This window comes from Leucoraja erinacea, chromosome 7 (genome assembly GCF_028641065.1).
Source record: "Leucoraja erinacea ecotype New England chromosome 7, Leri_hhj_1, whole genome shotgun sequence".
NCBI lineage: Eukaryota > Metazoa > Chordata > Chondrichthyes > Rajiformes > Rajidae > Leucoraja > Leucoraja erinaceus.
This window is the reverse complement of record NC_073383.1, coordinates 29,942,190-29,964,632: the sequence shown is the minus strand read 5'-3', so window position 1 is coordinate 29,964,632 and position 22,443 is coordinate 29,942,190. Positions and strand designations below refer to the sequence as shown.

Here is a 22,443-nt window from a genome sequence, read left to right as displayed (position 1 = left end):
TCTGCCCACAGACAAGAAGTGATACAGCTGGTGTCCTGGTGCCTTTGTAACAACCTAGAGCTCAATGCTCTTAAGACAGTGGAATTGATAGTAGACTTTTGGGAGAGCCCCCACATTCCTCACCACCGTCAACACCACAGTCACATCAGTGGAGTCTTTTAAGTTCCTTGGAACCATCATCTCCTGAAACGGAGTCCTTGGAGACGACTCCACAGTCAAAAAGGCCAAACCGAGGATGTACTTCCTGCGGCTGCTGAGGAAACACAATCTGCCACAGGCAATCATGGTCCAATTCTATACTGCCATCGTAGAGTCTGTCCTCACCTTCTCCATCATGGTCTGGTTTGGCTCAAGCACGATATCGTCCGATCAGCTGAGAAGGTTGTTAACAAACTGTACACTGCAAGGGCCAGGAAGCGAGCGGGTAGGATCATCTCTGACCCCTCTCACCCTGGCCACAAATCTTTGAAGTACTTCCCTTTGGAAGGCGACTCCGGACTGTCAAAGCCGCCACAGCCAGACATAAAAACAGCTTTTTTTCCAGCTGTACTCAATAACCAAAAGTCTGTAGACTCATTTTGCTTTGGTATATTATTTCATTCACATGTTTAAACTAATGTTTTATTATTAATGTTTAATGCTTTATGTGTTATTCTTAATTGTTACTGTATGTAGTGTTGTTGCGAGCGGAGCACCAAGCCAAATTCCTTGTATGTGTACATACTTGGCCAATAAACTTATTCATTCATTCATTCAATGAAAAGTTTACAAAGGACAGAGAAACACTGTTTTAGTATCTGGCCCCTGCGGGAGGTGTGGGAAGACTGTTTATGAATGTAGTGGACTTGAATAATTATTTTAAAGCCTTGCAAAAGTAGCACGGTGGTTCAATAGTTTCGGTAAAGAAATGTTAGAATATTTGACATATCTAAAAACTAATGAACATTAATTTTCTACAAGGTAGTTTGAATTGATGATTGTGGATGCATGATGGTATAAGTTACCTATTCTTAGTTTCTTCTGCTTCCTTACTGCCCATCAAATCTATCCCACCTATCAAAGCATTCATTGAAACAGTGAATAGTGAAATGCCTGAGTAGAATGGATGTGGCGAGGATGTCTCCACTAGTGGGAGAGTCTGGGATCAGAGGGCACATCCTCAGAATAAAAGGACATACCATGAGAAAGGAGATGAGGAGAAATGTTTTGAGTCAGGGTGGTGAATCTGTGGAATTCATTGCCAAATCAGGTATTTTTAAAGCAGAAATTTACAGGTTCTTGATTGGTTAGGGTGTCAAAGGTTACAAGGAAAAGGCAGGAGAATGGGGTTGAAAGAGAAAGATAGATCAGCCATGATTGAATGGCGGTGTAGACTGAATAGGCTGAATGGCCTAATTCTGCCCCAGTAACATGAACTTTTGAACTTATTACCATCAGTTTGTGTATTTCCCCATAATCTGTTATGCCCTGTGTGCCCATCAGCTCCTCCTGATTCCTCCTACCACTCATCTGCACTACTAGTCATTAATGTAGCCAATTAACCAACCAGCATGTCTTTGTGATGTGGGTGGAAGTTGGAACAGCTGAGAGAAATCCACACAGCCATAAGGAACATGTTAATTCTACACAAGGTCAAGATCAAACCTAAATCACTGGAACTGTGTGGCAGCAGCACCAGATGACCTGCCCAGCTTTTGCAGTGAATCTCTCCTCGTGTTAGAGATAAATATCTTAAGAAGAAAAATACGTGTGTATTATACATTGAAAGAGTTGGAGCAGATTGAAGGAGTGACTACAATAGCACAGCGGATCTACGCTTTATAAATTGAGGAACAAAACACAAGAGCAAGGAAGTCATGATGAGCCTTTCTAAACCACTGGGTTTGGCCACAGCTGCAGTATTGGTTAATCTTGGGAGCCACAGTTTAGGAAAGATGTAGCAGGTTGAGAGGGAGTTTATTTGAATGAAATTAAGTTTGAGGGACTGGACATGTGGATAGACTTGAGAAGCTCGTGGTGTGTTGCACTGAATAGGAATTGGGAATGTTGGTGGAGTGGGTGATAGAAGTTGTTATTTAAGTAACAGGTGTCTGGGCTGAATAGAGAGAGAAACTGATCCCATTGGCAGATGAGTTAAGAACTAAGGGATAGAGATGACGGTGGCAAAAGAACTAAAAGTGACATGAAAAAAAAAACGTTTTAAAAGGTTTGTTTCAGTGCACCTCCAGCAGGTGAAGTAAAGGGGACAGATTCATTTTGTAGTGTTCAGAAGGGAGCTGGATAAATATCCAAAAGAACATGGATTGCAGGGCTATGAGAGTGGGTTTAGTTGGATGGCTGCTACAAAGAGCTGGTACAGATTTAAGAGTCCAATTTGTTTCTTCAGTTTTAGAACCATTTTGAGCAACTAATAAAGCTTCTGCAGCCCTGGTAGTATAGTTCTTTTTTTTTTTTTACTTTCAAATTTTACCAATTTAACCTGAGATGAATTTTCCCTTCAATTCCTCTCCATGTACCTTGAATGTAGTATCCATGTACTGCACACCTTTCAATTTTCCAGAGAGGTATGTGTTTATCAATGGAATACTCCTGGAAAACTGTCCAAGCTGCTTTTAGAACATCAATTGCAAAGGAAGATTTCTTGTTTTGTAATTTTGATACAAATGTCAGTGTTTTTGCTCTGTGCTTTTAATAATTTTCAAGATTGGATTTCTTGTCAACTTTTCCATTACATTATTTGTTTGAGGCATACACATAAAATTATTTTTTTTTTGCAGATGAAACCAGGGATACCTCTCATAGGACTTCCATTCTGTGGATGGCCACCTGGAGTACTCAGTCCAAGTATTGCCTTTTCCTCGCCTGGCCTTGGTATAGGCTTTGGATTAACAGATGGAAATGTCAATCCTTTTCTGTTACCCAATATTTCTACAGATGAATCACCAGCACCACAAAATGAAAAACCACTGAACAGTGCACCTTGCATAGTTGAAGTAGCAAAATCAGTGGATTATCCTAGTCCAAGACCAATCATAGAAGGTAAGTGGAAGGCATCTTTCAGAAATAGACACAAAATGCCAGAGTAACTCAGCAGGTCAGACATCATATCTGGAAGAATAAGGATGGGTGACGTTTCAGGTCGGCACTCTGTGTCTATCTTTGGTAGAAACCAGCATCTGCATTCCCTTGTTTTGGCATCTTTCAGAAGTTTGATATTGTGATCGGCCTAGGAATCTAAAATTACAGTCTAAATCCTTGCAATTCAATGACAAATTCCCAGCCAGAGCTCCCTGTTCCAAGCCAGATGTTACAGTTCCATGTTCAGTTTTCTGGTAGTGCCAAAGTGTAAAATTTATATTATTAGTTTTAAGTCAGTCTCATTATTGGTGTAAGTAATGCTGTGTGGCGGATGAACTCCTTAATACAAAGGTCTGAATAAGGGTTTCGGCCCGAAACGTTGCCTATTTCCATCGCTCCATAGATGCTGCTACACCCGCTGAGTTTCTCCAGCATTTTTGTGTACCTTCCTTAATACAAAGACCTGACTTGGAAATATTGATTCACATAAATGAGTAATTGTTGTGAATTTCTATGGTTGTGAAAACTGTCTGTATTGGATTAAATAAAACAAATCAGGGGATTGGGAGGTTGAGGTAAGGTGGGGGGGGAGGCGAGGTCGATCAATATAATCATCTTCTTTAGGTCGTGATGTATTTAGTCATACAAACATATCCTATCAAATTATTTATTTATTTGTATTTATCACAAAAATGATCATTTTGTTTTGATTTGAATTGATTTATTGTCATTGTCTTCAATTAAGAGACAACAACATTATTTTTCCCTTAGTCATACAAATACAAATAATAAAAAAAACCCCACAAAAACACAGAACACAGTAGTCCACAACACAAACATCCCACAGCGGCACCAACGTTCCCCACTGTGGGGGAAGGAACCAAAGTCCAGTCAACCTCCTCACTGATGTTCCCCAATGTTCACCCGTGGTCGGGGCCTCCCGAGCACCCCGTAGTCGCCGCCACGGGCGTCCCGATGTTCAGCCCTCCCGCCGTGAACCATGGATCCCCGACGTCGAACGGGAGACCATCCTCAGCGGCCTGGACCTCTAAATCGGCCACATTCCACCGGAGTCCGCGGCTCCCAATGTCCACAGGCCACGCTGGGCGGAGATTCGCAATGGCGACCCCCGGCAAAGGGTCCCTGGACTCTGCGATGTTAAAGTCAGCGCCGCCCGCGTTGGGAGCTCCGCACCCACAGCTCCGCGATGTTGGAGCAGTGGCCCAGCACTCCAGAGCGCCAAGCTGCGATCCTAGATAAGGACTCGCCCGCTCCGCAATGTTTCCGACGCCTCACCGCCACTGCTGAAGTTCTGGTCTGGTCCGGCAGGAATGGCCGCGCCAATCCAGTTAGTAGGCTAGGCTGAGGAGGGGGGGGGGGGGGGGGGGGGGCGAGGACGCGACTCGGATAATAGTCGCATCCTCGTCAGGAAATGACTGAAGGACGGTTTCCCCCTTACCATACCCTCTTCCCCCACATAAGATACTGAAAAAAACCCCAAAAAAAACATACTTTAAACATAACAAAAAAAACAAAAGACAACCAGACTGTGGGCGGAGACAGCTAGCAACAGTGCCACCGGATGTCCAGGGCGCTGTTGCTAGCTAATGGAGGTATAACCTGTCACCAAGTTAAACTACACTAGCCACTCTCACGTGTGATCTGGGTTAATTTTTCAATACAAGGTGGAGTTGTGTCCAAATGACCTCTTTCTTGAAGACAACCATTCAGATGCTCTTACTGATATTATCCAGGCATATCTTGTGGTCAGTTTAGTGCAAAAGGATATGCGCAGAATTTCCCATTTTGGGTAGAAATACAAATCCAGAGAAGTCCACTGTTTCAGACCAGCTTTTTTAAGATGATTCATTTGTGGTATCTTGGAATTTTATGTGATAATTTTAAGTAAATTGTAAAGAGGAGTCATCAACACACTGTGTCTTTACTACTATTTATTGATAATACACAAACGTTACTGCCCTAGCTGTATGTGGTCTGTCACAGGAGCTAGAGAGAGATCAATAGGTGGGGAGGTTGCAATTATACTATTGATATGGGGAGTGGTTAGTAGTGGTGAGGTCACTATATTAAAGGTACATGCACATGTCATCTACATAAATGATGCTGATGCATTCTCTGAAACTTGCATGCATATGATTTCAACGTAGTTTAGACATACAGCATGGAGACCAGGCCCTTCAGCCCACTGAGTCCATGCTGAGCATTGATCCACCCAGTCACACTAGATCTATGTTATCCCATTTTCTCTTCCGCTCCTATACACTATTACGAATTACAAGAGCAATTTATAGAGGCCAATTGATCTGCAAACCCGCATGTGTTTGGGATGTGGGACGAATCTGGAAGAAACCCAAGTGATCACAGGGAAACTCCACACAGAGAGCATCAGAGGTCAGGATCGAACCAGTGTCTCTAATGTTCTCCAAAACCATCCTTTGCATCTCAAGTACTTATCATCACACTGCGCTGCCTACCATATTCCAGCTAATTCCCTTGTGCTCCCCCCACTTCTCTCCCCCCTTCTCCCCCCCCCCCCCCCCCCCCCCCCCCCGCACTTTCTAAAGGACTTACCATTATTGTGCAGCCGTTTTACCTTCTTCTTCATCATTGGTGTGAATTCCGCTTTCCCTGGCCTCCACTATGTGTGTGTGTCTGTGTGTCCAGCTCGCGGTGTCAACGCGGACGGTCCATCCAGCTCGAGGCTTTCCAGGCGAGTGCCCTTCACCTTGAATGTCGAAGACACTCTTCTGGACTCGCGGATTAGGTCGCCCAAGTGGGACAGCCCCTTTATGTCTCCTCATGAACTGCAGTATTGTGCATCAGATTGTTGGCAAGCTGTCCAAGGAACTGAGCACTTTCCAGTTTATCCCCATTAACCACTTTTGACTGAACATCTTCTCCCTCAAAATCAACCTCCTGAGTTCTGAGCAGCATAGGAAGTCTACGATCTATTCCTGTAGAAGGAAGGCTCTATCTAGTGTTACCACCTCCTTCAAAATTAATGCCCAGGGAATCAGTATTTGAGAACTCTTCTCCCTGGACATGTGATGCTAGTTTGCTACAACTGGCACTGTCAAAAGTGAAGGTAAATCACACAGTCATCCACAAAGCTGACCTTGATGTTCCAAAAGGGCATGTTCCAAATATCTGTAATGAAAGATTAAAATGACTTTTGACAGCAGTGGATTTCTTAAGAAGTTGCATCTCATGTACTTTCTGCCTCTGATTATAATATTTTAGATAAAATCAATTGTTGTTATTGGCACTTTGTGGTGGAATTACATTTATATATATATTTGCCTTTAGCTACATCCTTTGTTAAAACACCCAGGCAACTGAATTATCTCATTCAGGCCATTGAATTGTTTGAATCTTTATATTGAAGGATGGTTGGTATGTAATAGGTCATTAATGGGATCAACTGTTCATTTTTTCCTTAAGAAATGCAGCGAGGCTGGTGGAGAATTACTGATCCTGAGGAGCTGAAGACTCTATTTAAAGTACTTCATCTCAGGGGAATAAGAGAAAAGGCTTTGCAGAAACAACTTCAAAAACACATGGATTACATCTGCCAGGCCTGCATCAGAAGTAAAGATGGTATGTTGTTAAAACACTGTTCTGGTGCATTTGAATGATTAATGGAATTGAATTCGATTTTCTCAAATTAATTGTCATTAAATGTTAAATTGATAGGAGTATAAATTTTACAGCATGCTGAATTTACAATAGGACAGCTAAAAGCACTAAAAGCATTTTAAACAATTGAAATTGTTTCTCATTTAGTTGCAATATTTGAAATAAGTAAAGACGATGAAGAAAACCAGGTTACTGATGCAGCTGTGCAGAACTGGTCAATAGAAGATCAAGCATTTGAAATTGATGTAGCTATTCTTCAGCAAGTTGAAGAGCTGGAGAGGAAAGTAGCATCGGCAAGTCTGCAAATTAAGGTACTGAGCTATTTTAGGCATTTGTGAAAACCTATATAAAAGCCTGCATGAAAAGATGAAAGCAAAAGGGTGCTACATTATACTGCTAAAAATGCATGCAATAATAATTAGCATCAAAGACAAATAGGATGAATTTTACAATTAAAGCAGGTGCAACAATGCCTCTTGTGTCGCCAGTGTTTATGTTACTGGTTTAGTAAACCTGAAAGCTGGACTAATAATCCTTGTATTACAAATTTCAACCCGGCAGTGGTCATTTGGAAAATGTACCAGTTTCAAAATTCTTAAAATGAAATTGGTGCAAGTGGTTATGCATCAATCAGGGTGTGACACAAAAAATTGATTCACCATTTCTCTTTGAGTTTGTACCACGTATGACTTTGGTCCCACTCCAATATAATTCACTCTAATCTGTTTTTTGCAGTAGTTTAGCAAGTCATTCTAATGTGTTAAATGCTGGAATAAAACCAGACATATTGCTCAATCCGTGAATCATGGAAAGAAACATAGAAATATAGGTGCAGGGGTAGGCCATTTGGCCCTTCGAGCCAGCACCACCATTCAATATGATCATGGCTGGTCATATAAAATCAGTATCTCATTCCTGTCATCTCAGTCCTAAATGACCTACCCCATAATCTTAAACTGTGATCCCTGGTTCTGGGCTCCCCCAACATCGGGATGCATTTTTCTTGCATCTAGCCTGTCCAATCCTTTAAGAATTTATATGTTTCCATAAGATCCCCTCTGATCCTTATAAATTCAATTCAGGTAACAATAGACAATAGGTGCAGGAGTAGGCCATTCGGACCTTCGAGCCAGCACCGCCATTCAATGTGATCATGGCTGATCATCCACAATCAATACCCCGTTTCTGCCTTCTCCCCATATCCCCTGACTCCGCTATCTTTAAGAGCCCTATCTAGTTCTCTCTTGAAAGTATCCAGAGAACCGGCCTCCACCACCCTCTGAGGCAGAGAATTCCACAGACTCACAACTCTGTGTGAAAAAATGTTTCCTCATCTCCGTTCTAAATGGTTTTCCCCTTATTCTTAAACTGTGGCCCCTGGTTCTGAACTCCCCCAACATCGGGAACATGTTTCCTGCCTCTAGCTGGTCCAAACCCTTAATAATCTTTTATGTTTCAATAAGACATCCTCTCATCCTTCTAAATTCCAGAGTATACAAGCCCAGCCGCTCCATTCTCAGCATATGACAGTACTGCCATCCAGTCATTCCGTTCAATTGTTCAATTGTTTGCTCACTGGCACCAGAGTTGATAGATCCAATAATAAGTTGTATAAGAGAGAATGGACAAAGAAAGGAGTCTGGTTGTGTTTAATGGTATACCAAATTATAAGGAGTTTAGTAATCAGGAGCTCCACATGGTACACCAGGGTTCTGTTCCTCAGAACTATCTGTATCTTGAACTGCTCGTAACACCCTCGTAAATCTTATTTTGGGTCTGTTCAGGTGAGGCAGAGGTTCACTTGCACCTTCGCCAACCTCATCTACTGTATCCTATGTTTCAGGCGGACTCCTATATATCGGCGAGACCGAGCACAGGTTTGGCCATCGTTTCACTGAACACCTCCGCTCAGTCTGCCTAAACCTACCTGGTCTTCCGTTTGCTAAACATTTTAACTCCCCCTCCTATATTGACCTTTCTGTCTCCTGGTCCTCCTCCACTATCAGAGTGAGGTCCAGCGCAAATTGGAGGAACAGCACCTCATATTTCACTTGGGCAGCTTACACCCCAGCGGTATGAATATTGACTTCTCTAACTTCAAGTAACCCTTGCTTTCCCTCTCTCTCCATCCCTTCCCCATGCTAGTTCTCCACCAGTCTGGCTGTTCCCCTGATTAAATCTTATCTCTGTATGCTTCGTTGTCACCTCCCCTTAACTAACAATGATCTATTCTACATTTTCCTTGAACTACATCCCCTTGGATGTCTTGTTTTCTTACCATACCCTTATCTCTGTCTCCCTCTCCCTTGACTCAGTCTAAAGAAGGGTCTCGACCCGAAACATTACCCATTCCTTCTATCCAGAGATGCTTCCTATCCCGCTGAGTTACTGCAGCATTTTGTGTCTATCTTTGGTGTAAACCAGCATCTGCAGTTCTTCCCTACATATTTTGTTTGCACCTTTTCCAGTTTATTGACATCCTTCCAAGGGTAGAGCGATCAGAACTCTACAGTACTCCAAATGCAGCCTTGCCAAGGTCTTGTACCATGACATCCAACTCCTGTATTCAGTGTGCTGACCAATGAAGGCAAAGGTGCCAAATTATTTCTTCACCTCCCTGTCTACCTGTGGTGATTTTTATTTGCGAGGAGCTGTCAGAAATGTCTCGGCTCTGTAAATAGTTGGGGAAGGTTACTGGTGATGGATTTAAGTTACCTGAAGTATTTGCTTAATTATAAAAACGGATTGCCCCATCGTTCAAAACAGGTATCAGCTTAAAATGAGAAGTGTCTATCTAGTGATTTCTGCCAGGAGACGAGGAAAGAAAGGATTGATGATCCTCCTTTCTTTCACCACAAATGAATAAACCCAAAATATATATAAATCCATCGTGTTTTGTTCCATTTTTCAGTGATGTAAACTTCCCTGTAAAACTACACATTTCTGACAAATTTCAAAATAAAAAATGATTTTCTTTTGTCTTTTTATAGGGGCTGGATATGTCCGGAGCCTGCTTCTGACAGAGATGATCTGGTCTACTATGAACACAAACCCTTTGATATGGAACAGACTGTTGGCCAACATGCTGGAGACGAAGACGAGGAGAATGGCAGCAGTATAGAACGGCGAGATGGCAACCCTCTAGATATAGCTGTAACGAGGCTGGCTGATTTGGAGAAGAACATAGAGAGAAGGTATCTGAAGAGCCCCTTAAGTACCACCATTCAGATCAAACTGGATAATGTGGGCACAGTTACAGTTCCTGCTCCTGCACCATCCAATACAGGTGATGGTGATGGGTAGGTTATCGAGATTAACTTGGAAAATTATTGTGCTTTTCTGCTAATTGGAGCCTTTTTCTTGCCTGTTTCCCCTTGTTTCTTGTGTGTGTGTGATCCATGTGGATCATCCTTATCTGCATGGTGCTTTGTAGCGACCTCTTTTACTGTGGATGGTTTTGTCTACAGGAATGTCCTACGTCATTTGATCATATATTAGCTTTAAGGCATGTTGCCACAATGCTATAGGGAAGTTCAAATGCCTAAACATTATATCAACTCTTTACTGGCTGTGCACACTGCTGTTTAAACACTATTTGGCTTGATGTGACATTTTTTGTACTTGACAATGTAATCCCAACTGCACCAATTTTTTAACCTCGTTTTTCCATTGTACTTTCAACAGAAGTGATGAAGATATTGCCCCTGGATTAAAAATGTGGCGGAAAGCTTTGTCTCAAGCTCATAATGCTGCACAAGTAGCGATGTGCCTTCAACAATTAGAGAAAACAATAGCATGGGAGAAATCAATCATGAAAGTCGTGAGTACTGTTTTTCCATTAGCATGCCCATTTATTTCAGGAAATCATATTCTCTCCATTTCTCCCATTATGTACAACTGTCAAAATCAGCAAAATGCTTCTGTTGAACATTTGGATGAAGCGTTTTAGAAAAAAAAAGTGTGAATGGCTGGGGCCACTCTTCGCCTCTGCTTCTGTTAATGAAACTGTGCCATTAGCCTCTGCTCCTTACAAAATGCTAAGCAACCTTACCCATTCAATAATTTCAAGAACTCCCATGTCTGATATTACAAATAAACATAAAGGGAAGTACCATAGAATCACACAGCACAGAAACAGGCCTTTTGCCCCAACTCATCTGCGGCAATTAAGATGCCCTGTCCAAGCTAGTCTCAACCTTTTCTATTTGTGTACCTGTCCAAATGTATTTTAAACATTCAGTCCGGCAGAATGTATAGAAGCTTGAAAACATGCACCACCACACTCGGGAACAGCTTCTTTGTTATCAGGCTTTTGAAAGGTCCTTCCATAAACTAGAATACTGTTTGATTCACCTCTATCCCCTTGAGGACATTGGACTTTGTCTAAGAAACTGCTGTGCTACAAAGCTGAGAACTGTATTCTGCACTCTATATCTTTCCCTTTGCTCTATCTATTGTACTTGTGTTTGAACTGATTGGATCTATGTATCATACATCCAATCTATTTGGATAGTATAAAAAACAAAGGTTTTCACTGTATCTCTCTGTACATGTGACAATAAGAAACCTACATTTAAATCTAAACCTATAACTTGTAGTAGTACCATCTCTATGGATTCATCTAGCAGTGTGTTCCATGTACCCATCGCCCTCTATGTGAAAAGCTATCTCTCTGGTTCCTTGTGTGGCCAAAATATAAACTTAAACTTACCCATCTTTCCCCTCCATGTCCTCTAGTTTTAGGACACATATGAATAATTATTTTTTTGTTGTTATGAATTAATTAGTATTGTTTTTTATACTTAGTAAGATGTTAAAACTGCTGAGAATTATCTCACCAACACTGCAGTATTCTGTTCACGTGGAGCTGATGCCAGACTAGCATTTCCATTTAGTAGTTTCTCATGGCATTAGATCGGTGCCTCACCTTTATCCACACTGAACCATAGAGTTCTCTCTCCCCCAGATATCTAAACTTTAATGTTATTGGATCCCTTTTGGGAAAGTCTACCTTGTGTGGCCAAAACATAAATGTAAACTTGCCTTACCATACCTTTTAAACGGAATGTTGCACCACCTAGCATATGGTTTCCATTTGATCAAATCCAAGTGTACTGAAATGCTTCACCAGTTTCTGTTGCATTTTTGTCAAATTACATTCTGTTACCAGCTGAAGTGGTCCCCCATTCTCCTATATTGCATCACTTATTAAATGAAAACCATATAGCAGGTGATGCAACTTTCCATTTAAAATATAGGATATATGAGATTGGATGAACACCTCGGCAATGAACAAAAAGTAATTTGAGGAAAATCCATCTGAAACTGGAGTGTATTGTTTAAAGACATAACATTTAGCATTTAAGCAGACAAGCAGAGTAAGTTTACTTATGGATATTTTCTGATTATATTATCATCCCCGCATGAGGCAATGAGCACAACATTTCAAACTACAACACAATTTGAACATCCTTCCCTGGTTCCAAGCCATCACTTCATCCTAACTGTGAGCTAGTTTTTTTTTTTTTGATAATTGAACAGCATTCATATAAAGCTGAAAATGGTAAAATAAAGATAATTAGTTAGATTGGAAAAGAGGTAATGCAGGTTTTGTAGAATTTGTTGCTTTATTTGCTCTCATTCAGTCCAATAAAGCTACTAACATTGTGGGTTAATGGCCTGTCAATGGCCTGTCATTGGCTTGTAAAGTAAACCCATCTCTGACCTGCTAAGTATTCTGATTTTACTTCTTAATTCTAGCATCTCTTTTTTGCTTTCCAAGATAGTTTTTCCCTAATTAGCTATCTTACCCCCATAGACAACTTTATGATGTTCTTTCAGGAATGCAATTGCAATTCAAATAGCTCTAAACCTAAAACCTGTCTCAAATGAATTTATTTTAAGAAATAATTCTCCACGGCAGAAATTTGCTGAGGCGTAGTTTTTAATTTTGCTGATATCAAGCCTTCTACACAGTTGAAAGCATTTAAACTTGTTTTTATTGAGGATAAAAGTCCCTAAAGATTGGGATTACAGAGGTAACAATATTTACCTGTCAGTCATGAAACAAAATTATTTTTCGTTTCTGCAGAACAAAGTAGATTTAGGTAGCTGTACAACAAAGTAGAATATATTTCTATTCTGGAGCTAGCTTCATTAACTCAAGCCCCAAAATGTTGACTCTTGTTATCTATCTTGATATATCCATTACTGACACAAAGTCAGCTCTTCATCACTAACAAATGCCACCATCACACATCTTGTACGTTAAGCGTAGCCTACATTGTACAGAGTGCAACGTTGGCATGAAGGTGAAAATATTTTGGAAGATCAAATGGATATCATGTTGCAATTAAATTTGATGTGGTCAATATGACTCCTTTTTAATCAGTCTCTGATAATAAACTCCAAACTAATGTCTACTCTCATGCAGCATATCGCTTTATTGAAAATTTAAAAAACTGCATATGCTGGGTATTTGAAATAAAATGTTTTAAATACTGGAATAACGCAGTAGATCAGGCAGCATTTGTAAACAGTGAAACAAGTAACTATTTCAAATTGGAGGCCCTTTGTCAAAGTTGTTGCTGAACTAAGAAACAAAGAGGTGAATATGGAAATGTCTATTATTAACAAGCTTTTTAATCTGTGCATTGATGCTGCCTGATTGGTTATGTATTTCCAGCATCAACCTCTTGCCTTCATGTTCCAGGAATAGTTTTGACCCGCATTTCACAACTTTGACATAGAACATAGAACAGTACAGCACAGGCTCACACCATTTGGCCCACAGTGTCCAAGCCGAAGATGAGGCCAAGTGAAACTAATCTCAACATATAACCATATAACAATTACAGCACGGAAACAGGCCATCTCGGCCCTACAAGTCCGTGCCGAACAACTTTTTTTCCCTTAGTCCCACCTGCCTGCACTCATACTATAACCCTCCATTCTCTTCTCATCATGATTCACATCCCTCCATTCCCTGCATATCCATGTGCTTATCATGTTTTATTTTTATTTTTTGTTTATCAGTCCTACAGTCCATCAATTGGGCACCTTGGGCAATCCTGGACGACCCTTCAGAAATGTTCCCTTTTTCTTATCCATTCCAACCCCACACTACCTGTGAAGTAAACCTAACTTGTCTTCCCACTTTCCAGTTTTGATGTAGGGCCTTTACCTGAAACATCAATTCTGTTTCTCCATTCACAAATATTGCCTGACCTGCTGAATGTTTTCAGCACTTTCTTTATTGTTTATTTAGTTGGATTAGAGATTATTGGATTTTAGACTTTTATAGACTTTAAGAGATACAGTCCGGAAACACGCCCTTTGGCCCATGAAGTTCATGCCGACCAGCGATCACCCTGTACACTAACACTATCCTACACATTAGGGACAATTTACAATTATCAAAGCCCTACAATTATCAATTACCCTACAAACCTGTACATTTGGAGTGTGGGAGGAAACCAGAGCACCCGGAGAAAACTCACGCAGTCATGGGGGAACATACAAACTCTAAAACAGCACCCATAGTTGGGATTGAACCAGGGTCTCTGACACTGTAAGGCAGCAACTCCACTGCTGCATTATTGTGCTGCCACTGATTTACAAAAATTAAATCATGAACTCGCCGTAAACTGGAATGTGTGTCCGTTTTTTCATTTAAATCAACAAAATTTTACGATGTTTAATCTAATAGACTGTGCACAATAGAAGTATAGAAGAACAATATTTTAAACACATTTGTATTATCACATCTTTGTTTCCATTTTCTTCTCATTACATAACTCGGGTCAATAAGCTGAGTGCCAGACTCCAACAACTCAATAGACAATAGGTGCAGGAGTAGGCAATTCAGCCCTACGAGCCAGCACTGCCATTCAATGTGATCATGGCTGATCATCCCCAATCAGTACCCCGATCCTCCCTTCTCCCCATATCCCCTGACTTGAAAAAGTTACTTTTATAACAAATAAACCAGGTTCGCTTCTTAATAAACAGACACCACACAAACGGTTTGGTAGACCAGTTCAAAACTTTACTTAACATCGGCCGATGGAAGGGAGGGAGAACTCCAGTCAAGTGACCAACACAGACACTTGACTGTCCTCAGTCACCTTCCCTGAACAACAGAATTACATTGCTTTAAATAGGTTTTTTGTCCCCTTATCACATTCCACAGACATTAGTCATGGTCAGAAGTACTGGAAAAGGTTTCCACAGAATGCATCACATCAAACCCTTTTTTTACATGGTACAAGATATACTAAAAACATTGTCCATTTGTTTTATCTCCAAATAGACCACCCTTGCTCTGTTCGCTGCTTCCTCTGTCATTTGGTCCCTCATAAACATAGGTCACTTGTTTACAAAGATGCAACTGTTTATTTCTCTCTTCCTTTATTGCCTGCTCCCCCATAAACATTGGTCATTTGATCTCTACTTCAAAGATATCTTTAGCTGCTTCTCTCTCTGCCTGTCACTTGAGAGACAATGTTATAGGATTTATTATCTCCCACACCCACAACCTAAGGCAAGCCTAACTTGACACTAAATATAAGCTGTAAGCTAGCCCAGAAACCAATTTAATATCTTCTTATATTTTTAACTAAAACTCGGCTTCATCAGACTCCGCTATCTTTAAGAGCCCTATCTAGCTCTCTCTTGAAAGTATCAAGAGAACTGGCCTCCACCACCCTCTGAGGCAGAGAATTCCACAGACCCACAACTCTCTGTGTCAAAAAGTGTTTCCTCCGTTCTAAATGGCTTACCCCTTATTCTTAAACAGTGGCCCCTGATTCGGGACTCCCCCAACATCAGGACATATCTCCTGCCTCCAGCTTGTCCAAACCCTTAATAATCTTATATGTTTCAATAAGATCCCCTCTAATCCTTCTAAACTCCAGAGTATACAAGCCCAGCCGCTCCATTCTCTCAGCATATGACAGGCCCGCCATCCCAGGAATTAACCTTGTAAACCTATGCTGCACTCCCTCAATAGCAATAATGTCCTTCCACAGTTTACGGGACCAAAACGGCACACAATATTCCAGGTGTGGTCTCACTTGGGCCCTGTACAACTGCAGAAGGACCGCTTTGCTCCTATACTCAACTTTTGTTATGAAGGCCAACATGCCATTTGCTTTCTTCACTGCTTGCTGTACCTGCATGTTTACTTTCATTGACTGATGAACAAGGACCCCCCCTGATCCCGTTGTATTTCCCTTTTTCCCAACTTGACACCATTTAGATTATAATCTGCCTTCCTGTTTTTGCTACCAAAGTAGATAACCTCATATTTATCCACATTAAACTGCATCTGGCATGCATCTGCCCACTCCCCCAACCTGTCCAAGTCACCGTGCATTCTCATGGCATCCTCCTCACAGTTCAAACTGCCACCCAGCTTTGTGTCATCTGCAAATTTGCTAATGTTCATCTAAATCATTAATATATTGTAAATAGCTGCAGTCCCAGCACCAAGCCTTGCTGTACCCTACTAGTCACTGCCTGCCTTTCTGAAAGGGACCCATTAATCCCTACTCTTTGTTTACTTTGTTACTTTGAATCCCTTCATCTAAATCATTGATGTATATTATAAATAGCTGCAGTCTCAGCACCAAGCCTTGCGGTACCCCACTAGTCACTGCCTGCCATTCTGAAAGGGACCCGTCAACCCTACTCTTTGTTTCCTGCCAACCAATTTTCTATCCATGCCAGCACCCTATCCCCAATACCATATTTTGCCCACTAATCTATGTGGGACCTTATCAAATGCTTTCTGAAAGTCCAGGTACACTACATCCACTGGCTCTCCCTTGTCCATTTTCCTAGTTACATCCTCAAAAAATTCCAGAAGATCAGTCAAGCATGATTTCCCCTTCGTAAATCCATGCTGACTCGGACCGATCTTGTTACTGCTATCCAAATGTGCTGCTATTTAATCTTTTCATCTTTTACGATTGAACAACCACTCCTACAAACATAATTAAAAATAAGAATACTGAATATGGAACAAATGCAAAAAGTTTCATTTGTTGGTCTCATTGACCCCACAGAGAAATATTGCTTTTTCAGTATGGCGTGCTGTACTATATATTAGCATATTTTTGAACTATTATTTGCAGAACAATTGTATTGAAGGATAAAGTGATTATAGTTTGATCAATTATGTCTAACCTCGATTTGCACAGAAAAAACATTAATCAAGTACCATATAAACTTTTCTCAACCTATTCTACATATGAGCATATTTACATAGCTAGCAAGAAATGTATCTTTATGATGAAATCAGAAGTATAACAGATGGTCTCATCAGTGTTGCTGTTTAGAAAAGCATTGCTTACAAGTCCTCGGTTACATTTGGGGAGTGTGTCTATAAGGCCTTGGTCATCAATGCACTTGATAAAATGTCTCATGATCTCCCATACATCCTGAGGAGTTCGGCATGAAGGTAAAAGGCATGTTAGCCATGGGGGTTTTGGCCGCATCCGCCATTAAAAAGATTGACAAAAGGTGAATTGGACCATCTGGCTAATTTGATCTAAGCTTTTCGTTGTCATTTCTAACAGTTCTGCCAGATATGTCGAAAGGGGGATAATGAAGAATTGCTACTGCTCTGTGATGGTTGTGACAAAGGATGTCACACTTACTGTCACAGACCCAAAATTACTACTATTCCAGATGGTGACTGGTTTTGTCCTGCCTGCATTGCTAAGGTAATGGAATTGTAATGTCTAAATCTACACAATCCAGCATAGATGTTTGTATATTATATTCAATATCCGTGATACCAACAATAAGCGAGTTTGGTATTCCGAAAATGCAAGGAATCATGGGATTTGTCAAAGGTCATTCAGCCATAAAGAAAAAGCAAACAAAGCTTTGGCTGAACAAACTATGTATAAATTCTTATCTTTATTCATAATTTATGTGTAAAAATATATTTAATCTGAGGAACTGGGGTGCCAAGTAGCGGGAGAGCGTGGTGTAACTGCGAGAGGGAGACGGGAGAGACATTCTCGGCTGCTGCGCGCACAGACCCGCACCTCATCCGCAGCCAGGATCAAACTCGGGTCCCCGGCGCCGCAAGAGCTGCTGAACCGCCACTGGACTGCCTCTCCTTCCCCCCCCCCCCCCCCCCCCCCCCCCCCCCCCCCCCCCCATCCCGGCCGGAGACGTCTGGGGCGACCCCGGACCGACGGAGCAGTCCAACCCCGCTCCAACTCCCGAGGATCCCACTTCCTGACGAGCCGGGAACGTCAGTCGCACACCCCCTGCCCCACCCAGTGGCCGCTGGCCAACCCCCCTGGTGCTGATGAAAGCCAAGCACCAGCCACCAAGGGGATACACACAAAGCGCTGCAGCAACTCAACTGGACAGGCAGCATCCCCAGAGAAAAGAAATGGGTGACGTTTCGGGTCGAGACGCTTCTCGAGAGATGTTGCCTGACCCGCCGAGCCACCGCAGCACCCCGTGTGCATTCCCGCTGATGACCGGAGCTCAGCCGGGAATTACCTTGTTAATTGATGAATTCCTTGACTGGTTTATTGGACGAGGCACTTTATTTTGAATGTGCATGATTGAAACTTCTAATACATGTTGGCAGCAGACATTGTCTCGTTAATAGTGTTTCCTATGATATTTATTGTATTCAATTTGACAATAAATAAACTTGGTGGCACAGTGGCCAGCTGGTAGAGTTGCTGCCTCACAGCGTCAGAGTCCCGGGGTCGATCCTAACCTTGAGTGCTGTCTGTGTGGAGTTTGCATGCTCTCTCCGTGTTTTTTCCTGGTACTCCGGTTTCCTCCCACATTCCAAAGACGTGCAGGTTTATCTTTTACGATGTCCCTCTGTAAATTGACCCTACTGTGTAAGGAGTGGATGAGACAGTGGGATAACATAGAGCTAGTGTGATGGGTGATTGACGGTTGGCGTTGACTCGGTGGGCCGAAGCACCTGTTTCTATGCTGTATCTCTCTCTAACTTCAGCCTAGAAACCCATAGTGCATTTTAACTAAATAACATCTTGGCTTTTTTTCCTTCTCTTTCGTCCAACATCTCCTTTTGGTAGGCAAGTGGCCTGTCTCCACGGAGTAAAAAATTTCTATATCGTCCAAGAAAGAATTATGAACAGAAGAAGGCCAGGAGGTTATCCGGAGCTGGTATTAGTGATGAAGAGGAGACGGCTAGTACAAGTAGTACCCCAAAGAAGGGAAGCAAAGAATCCAAAAAACGGAAACTGGAGGATAGTCCATCTGTGAACTCGCCCAGGCTGGAGGGCCCGTCACCCAGCAAGAAGTGGAAAATCATAAAAGATAATAACAAGGATTTGTCCTTGTGCAGGTATGAGATGGGCATTCAAATCTACGATCGTGCTTGGTATGAATAATGAACTCTATCTTTCTAACTAAGGAGCATGTCAAATAGGTAGAAGAACTGGATGGGAGGTGGGAATTTTCTTTACACAGATTTATTTTTTAAATTAGCAATGTACTGTTGTAAAGGTAGTAAAAGGACTTTCAATGTGGAATGGGATACATATTTAAATAAGAACCATTATTGAGCTATGAGATAAAAAGCAGAGTTGGGATCCAGAGACACACAAAATTGCAGATACTGGAATCTTGAGCAAAACACAATGTGCTTCTTCTTTCGTGGGGTGTGCACAGCCTAAGGATGTTGGACAAGTTGTTCTATTTGACCTTCCATTTGTGCACATCGAGTTGATTGCATTAGTTCAAACAGGGCGGACCACGTGAAGGTTGCAATCTTCCACCCCCACAATGTGCTGAGGAAACTTGGTTTGTCAGGCAGCATCTACGGAGGGAATAGACAGATGTTGTTTTGTGTTGGGACCCTTCAGAAGCTTTTGAAGCACTGATATTTGCTTGATGCATTATGAACCATTGGTCAAATGGTCATTTTGTTCTGTTTGATTGAGTGATTATCAATGTTTCTACTAATTCAGTATTATCTACTTATTCTCTCCTACGCCTAGCAGAGCCGGTCCTTACCCTCAACAACTTTTCCTTTGACTCTTCCCATTTCCTCCAAATCCAAGGCGTTGCTATGGGTACGCGCATGAGCCCCAGCTATGCCTGCCTCTTTGTAGGGTACGTCGAACAATCCTTGTTCGAGGCGTACCGTGGCCCTATCCCCGAACTCTACATTGACGACTGCATTGGTGCTACCTCCTGCACCCATGCAGAACTCACTGACTTCATCCATTTCACCACTAACTTCCATCCAGCACTCAAATTCAGCTGGACCATTTCCGATATCTCCCTACCATTTCTAGATCTCACCATCTCCATCACATGTAACAGACTACTGACCAACATCTACTACAAACCCACTGACTCCCATGGCTATCTGGACTACTCTTCTTCCCACCCTGCCTCCTGTAAGGACTCTATACTCTCCTCCCAATTCCTCCTTCTACGCCGAATCTGCACCCAGGATGAGGTGTTCCAAACCAGGGCATCGGAGATGTCGCCATTCTTTAGGGAACTCTTCGACTATAGATGAGGCTCTCACCAGGGTCTCTTCTATATCCCGTAGCTCCGCTCTCACTCCCCATCCCCCCACTCGTAACAAGGACAGAGTCCCCCTTGTCCTCACCTTCCACCCTACCAGCCGTCACATACAACAGATAATCCTCCAACATTTTCGCCACCTCCAACGGGATCCCACCACTGGCCACCTCTTCCTTTTTCGGCTTTCCGCAGAGACCGTTCCCTTCGTAACTCCCTGGCCAATCCGTCCCTTCCCATCCAAACCACCCCCTCCTGGTACGTTCCCTTGCAACCGCAGGAAATTATACACTTGTCGCTTTATTTCCCCCCTCCAAGGACCTAAACAGTCTTTCCAGGTGAGGCAGAGGTTCTCTTATTCCGGTTGTCAACTGCTCTACATCGGTGAGACCTAGTGCAGGCTTGCCTATCGCTTCGCCCAACACCTCCGCTCGGTTCGCAATAACCAACCTGATCTCCCGGTGGCTCAGCACTTCAGCTCCCCCTCCCATTCCGAATCCGACCTTTCTGTCCTGGACCTCCTCCATGGCCAGAGTGCGTCCTACTGCAAATTGGAGGAGCAGCACCTCATATTTCGCTTGGGTAGTTTACACCCCAGCAGTATGAACATTGACCTCCAATTTCAGGTAGTCCTTGCTTTCTCCCTCCTTCCCCTCCCCTCCCCAGCTCTCCCACAGCCTACTGTCTTCGCCTCTTCCTTTCTTTTCCCGCCCCCCCCACATCAGTCTGAAGAAGGGTCTCGACCCGAAATGTTGCCCATTCCTTCGCTCCACAGATGCTGCCTCACCCGCTGAGTTTCTCCAGCAATTTTGTCTACCATCAGTTTTTCACAAATCAATTGATCACTCTATTGGGCAAAAGCTCAGCGAATCAAGACTGAATAATTGGTTGGAGATGTGAAGGAACTGGTGGAGAGGAGCATGGGCAGCAGGGAGAATTGGATTCTGTATTGCTCTTGGCAAACCTGGATGAATGAATCTCCTGAATATGCCAGTCAATAGATTGGCTGCTTAAGATGGATGGGATGAGAACAGACCTGTGTGCATGTTTGTAGGTTGTTGGTGGAGGAAATTGGGGGGGATAGCTTGATCATAAAGACAGGGTATGATCACAGGAGGGGGACCATTGGGGGCATTACACAGTGCTGGCGTCAGTCAGCATCTCGGGAGGACATGGATAGGCAATATTTCAGGTCGAAACCCTGGGTTACTCCTGCACTAGGCAAGATTCTAGCATCTACAATTTCTTCTGTCTAAACCGGGGATAGGATGGTTTACTGTAAGTTTTTAGTAGAGGCATAAAAGAAAAAATTATGGCATAGGGAGGCCATTCAGCCCATAATTTCCATGACAATCAAATAGGAGCTACGTAACCTGATCCCACCTTCTACTACAAATGAAAGTACTTTTAAAATGTGTGAAGGATTCTGCTTCTGCCACACTTTCAGACTCACTACCACCCTCCAGCTAAATAAAAGTTTCCTTATATTCCCATGTAGTTAATAAATCAATTTACTATTTATATAAAGTTTGGTTTATGTAAGTTTTTACATTTTGGTTTGTGATTTTCCCTCATGGGAATCGTTGACTAATTAAGTTTAGGTTCATCGATGAGCCATCACTGTCATCCCCATTGCCATTTTCACTGCATTTGTCACAAAAGAGGCTCTGCTTTCCTGCCTTTAAATCTCCCAAGAATATTGAAATCTGTTTGGTTCTGTGCATTCTTAGCTTCTCAGTTTTGCATTGCTCATGGCACGTGGGTAACTCCTACCTGTATCCATCATTATATCAATAGTATTTTTCCAGCACAATCAACCTTTCTGAATGCAATTTAGTTCAATAATTCAGTATTATTGGTACCTTCTGTTTCCAATTTATTTGCCTTTTCCAGAAGAGGGTGGCGAGTGAATATAATTCTTTTTCTACCATTTCTGGATGTGAAAGACTATTCAAGCACAAAACTCAAAGATTATTTTAGCAGTTTACTCTTCTTAAGAATGTTATTTATTTTCAGCATAATGTTATCTGAGCTGGAAACGCATGAAGATGCATGGCCCTTCTTGCTACCTGTGAACTCCAAGCTGGTGCCTGGGTACAGAAAGGTTATAAAAAAACCCATGGATTTCTCCACCATCAGAGAGAAATTCAGCAGTGGACTGTA

The 22,443-nt window shown here is 42.2% G+C and overlaps 1 protein-coding gene across 1 annotated transcript in view; it reads left to right on the top strand.

Annotated features, from left to right (window-relative positions):
- The window catches only part of baz2ba (bromodomain adjacent to zinc finger domain, 2Ba), a 153,465-nt gene that overhangs the window by 129,454 nt on the left and 1,568 nt on the right, over positions 1-22,443 (top strand). Inside the window, 8 exon segments of the mRNA XM_055638807.1 lie at positions 2,778-3,039; positions 6,541-6,696; positions 6,883-7,047; positions 9,728-10,034; positions 10,420-10,555; positions 17,316-17,462; positions 18,819-19,090; positions 22,297-22,440. Of these exon segments, the coding sequence (XP_055494782.1) occupies positions 2,778-3,039; positions 6,541-6,696; positions 6,883-7,047; positions 9,728-10,034; positions 10,420-10,555; positions 17,316-17,462; positions 18,819-19,090; positions 22,297-22,440 (1,589 nt within the window).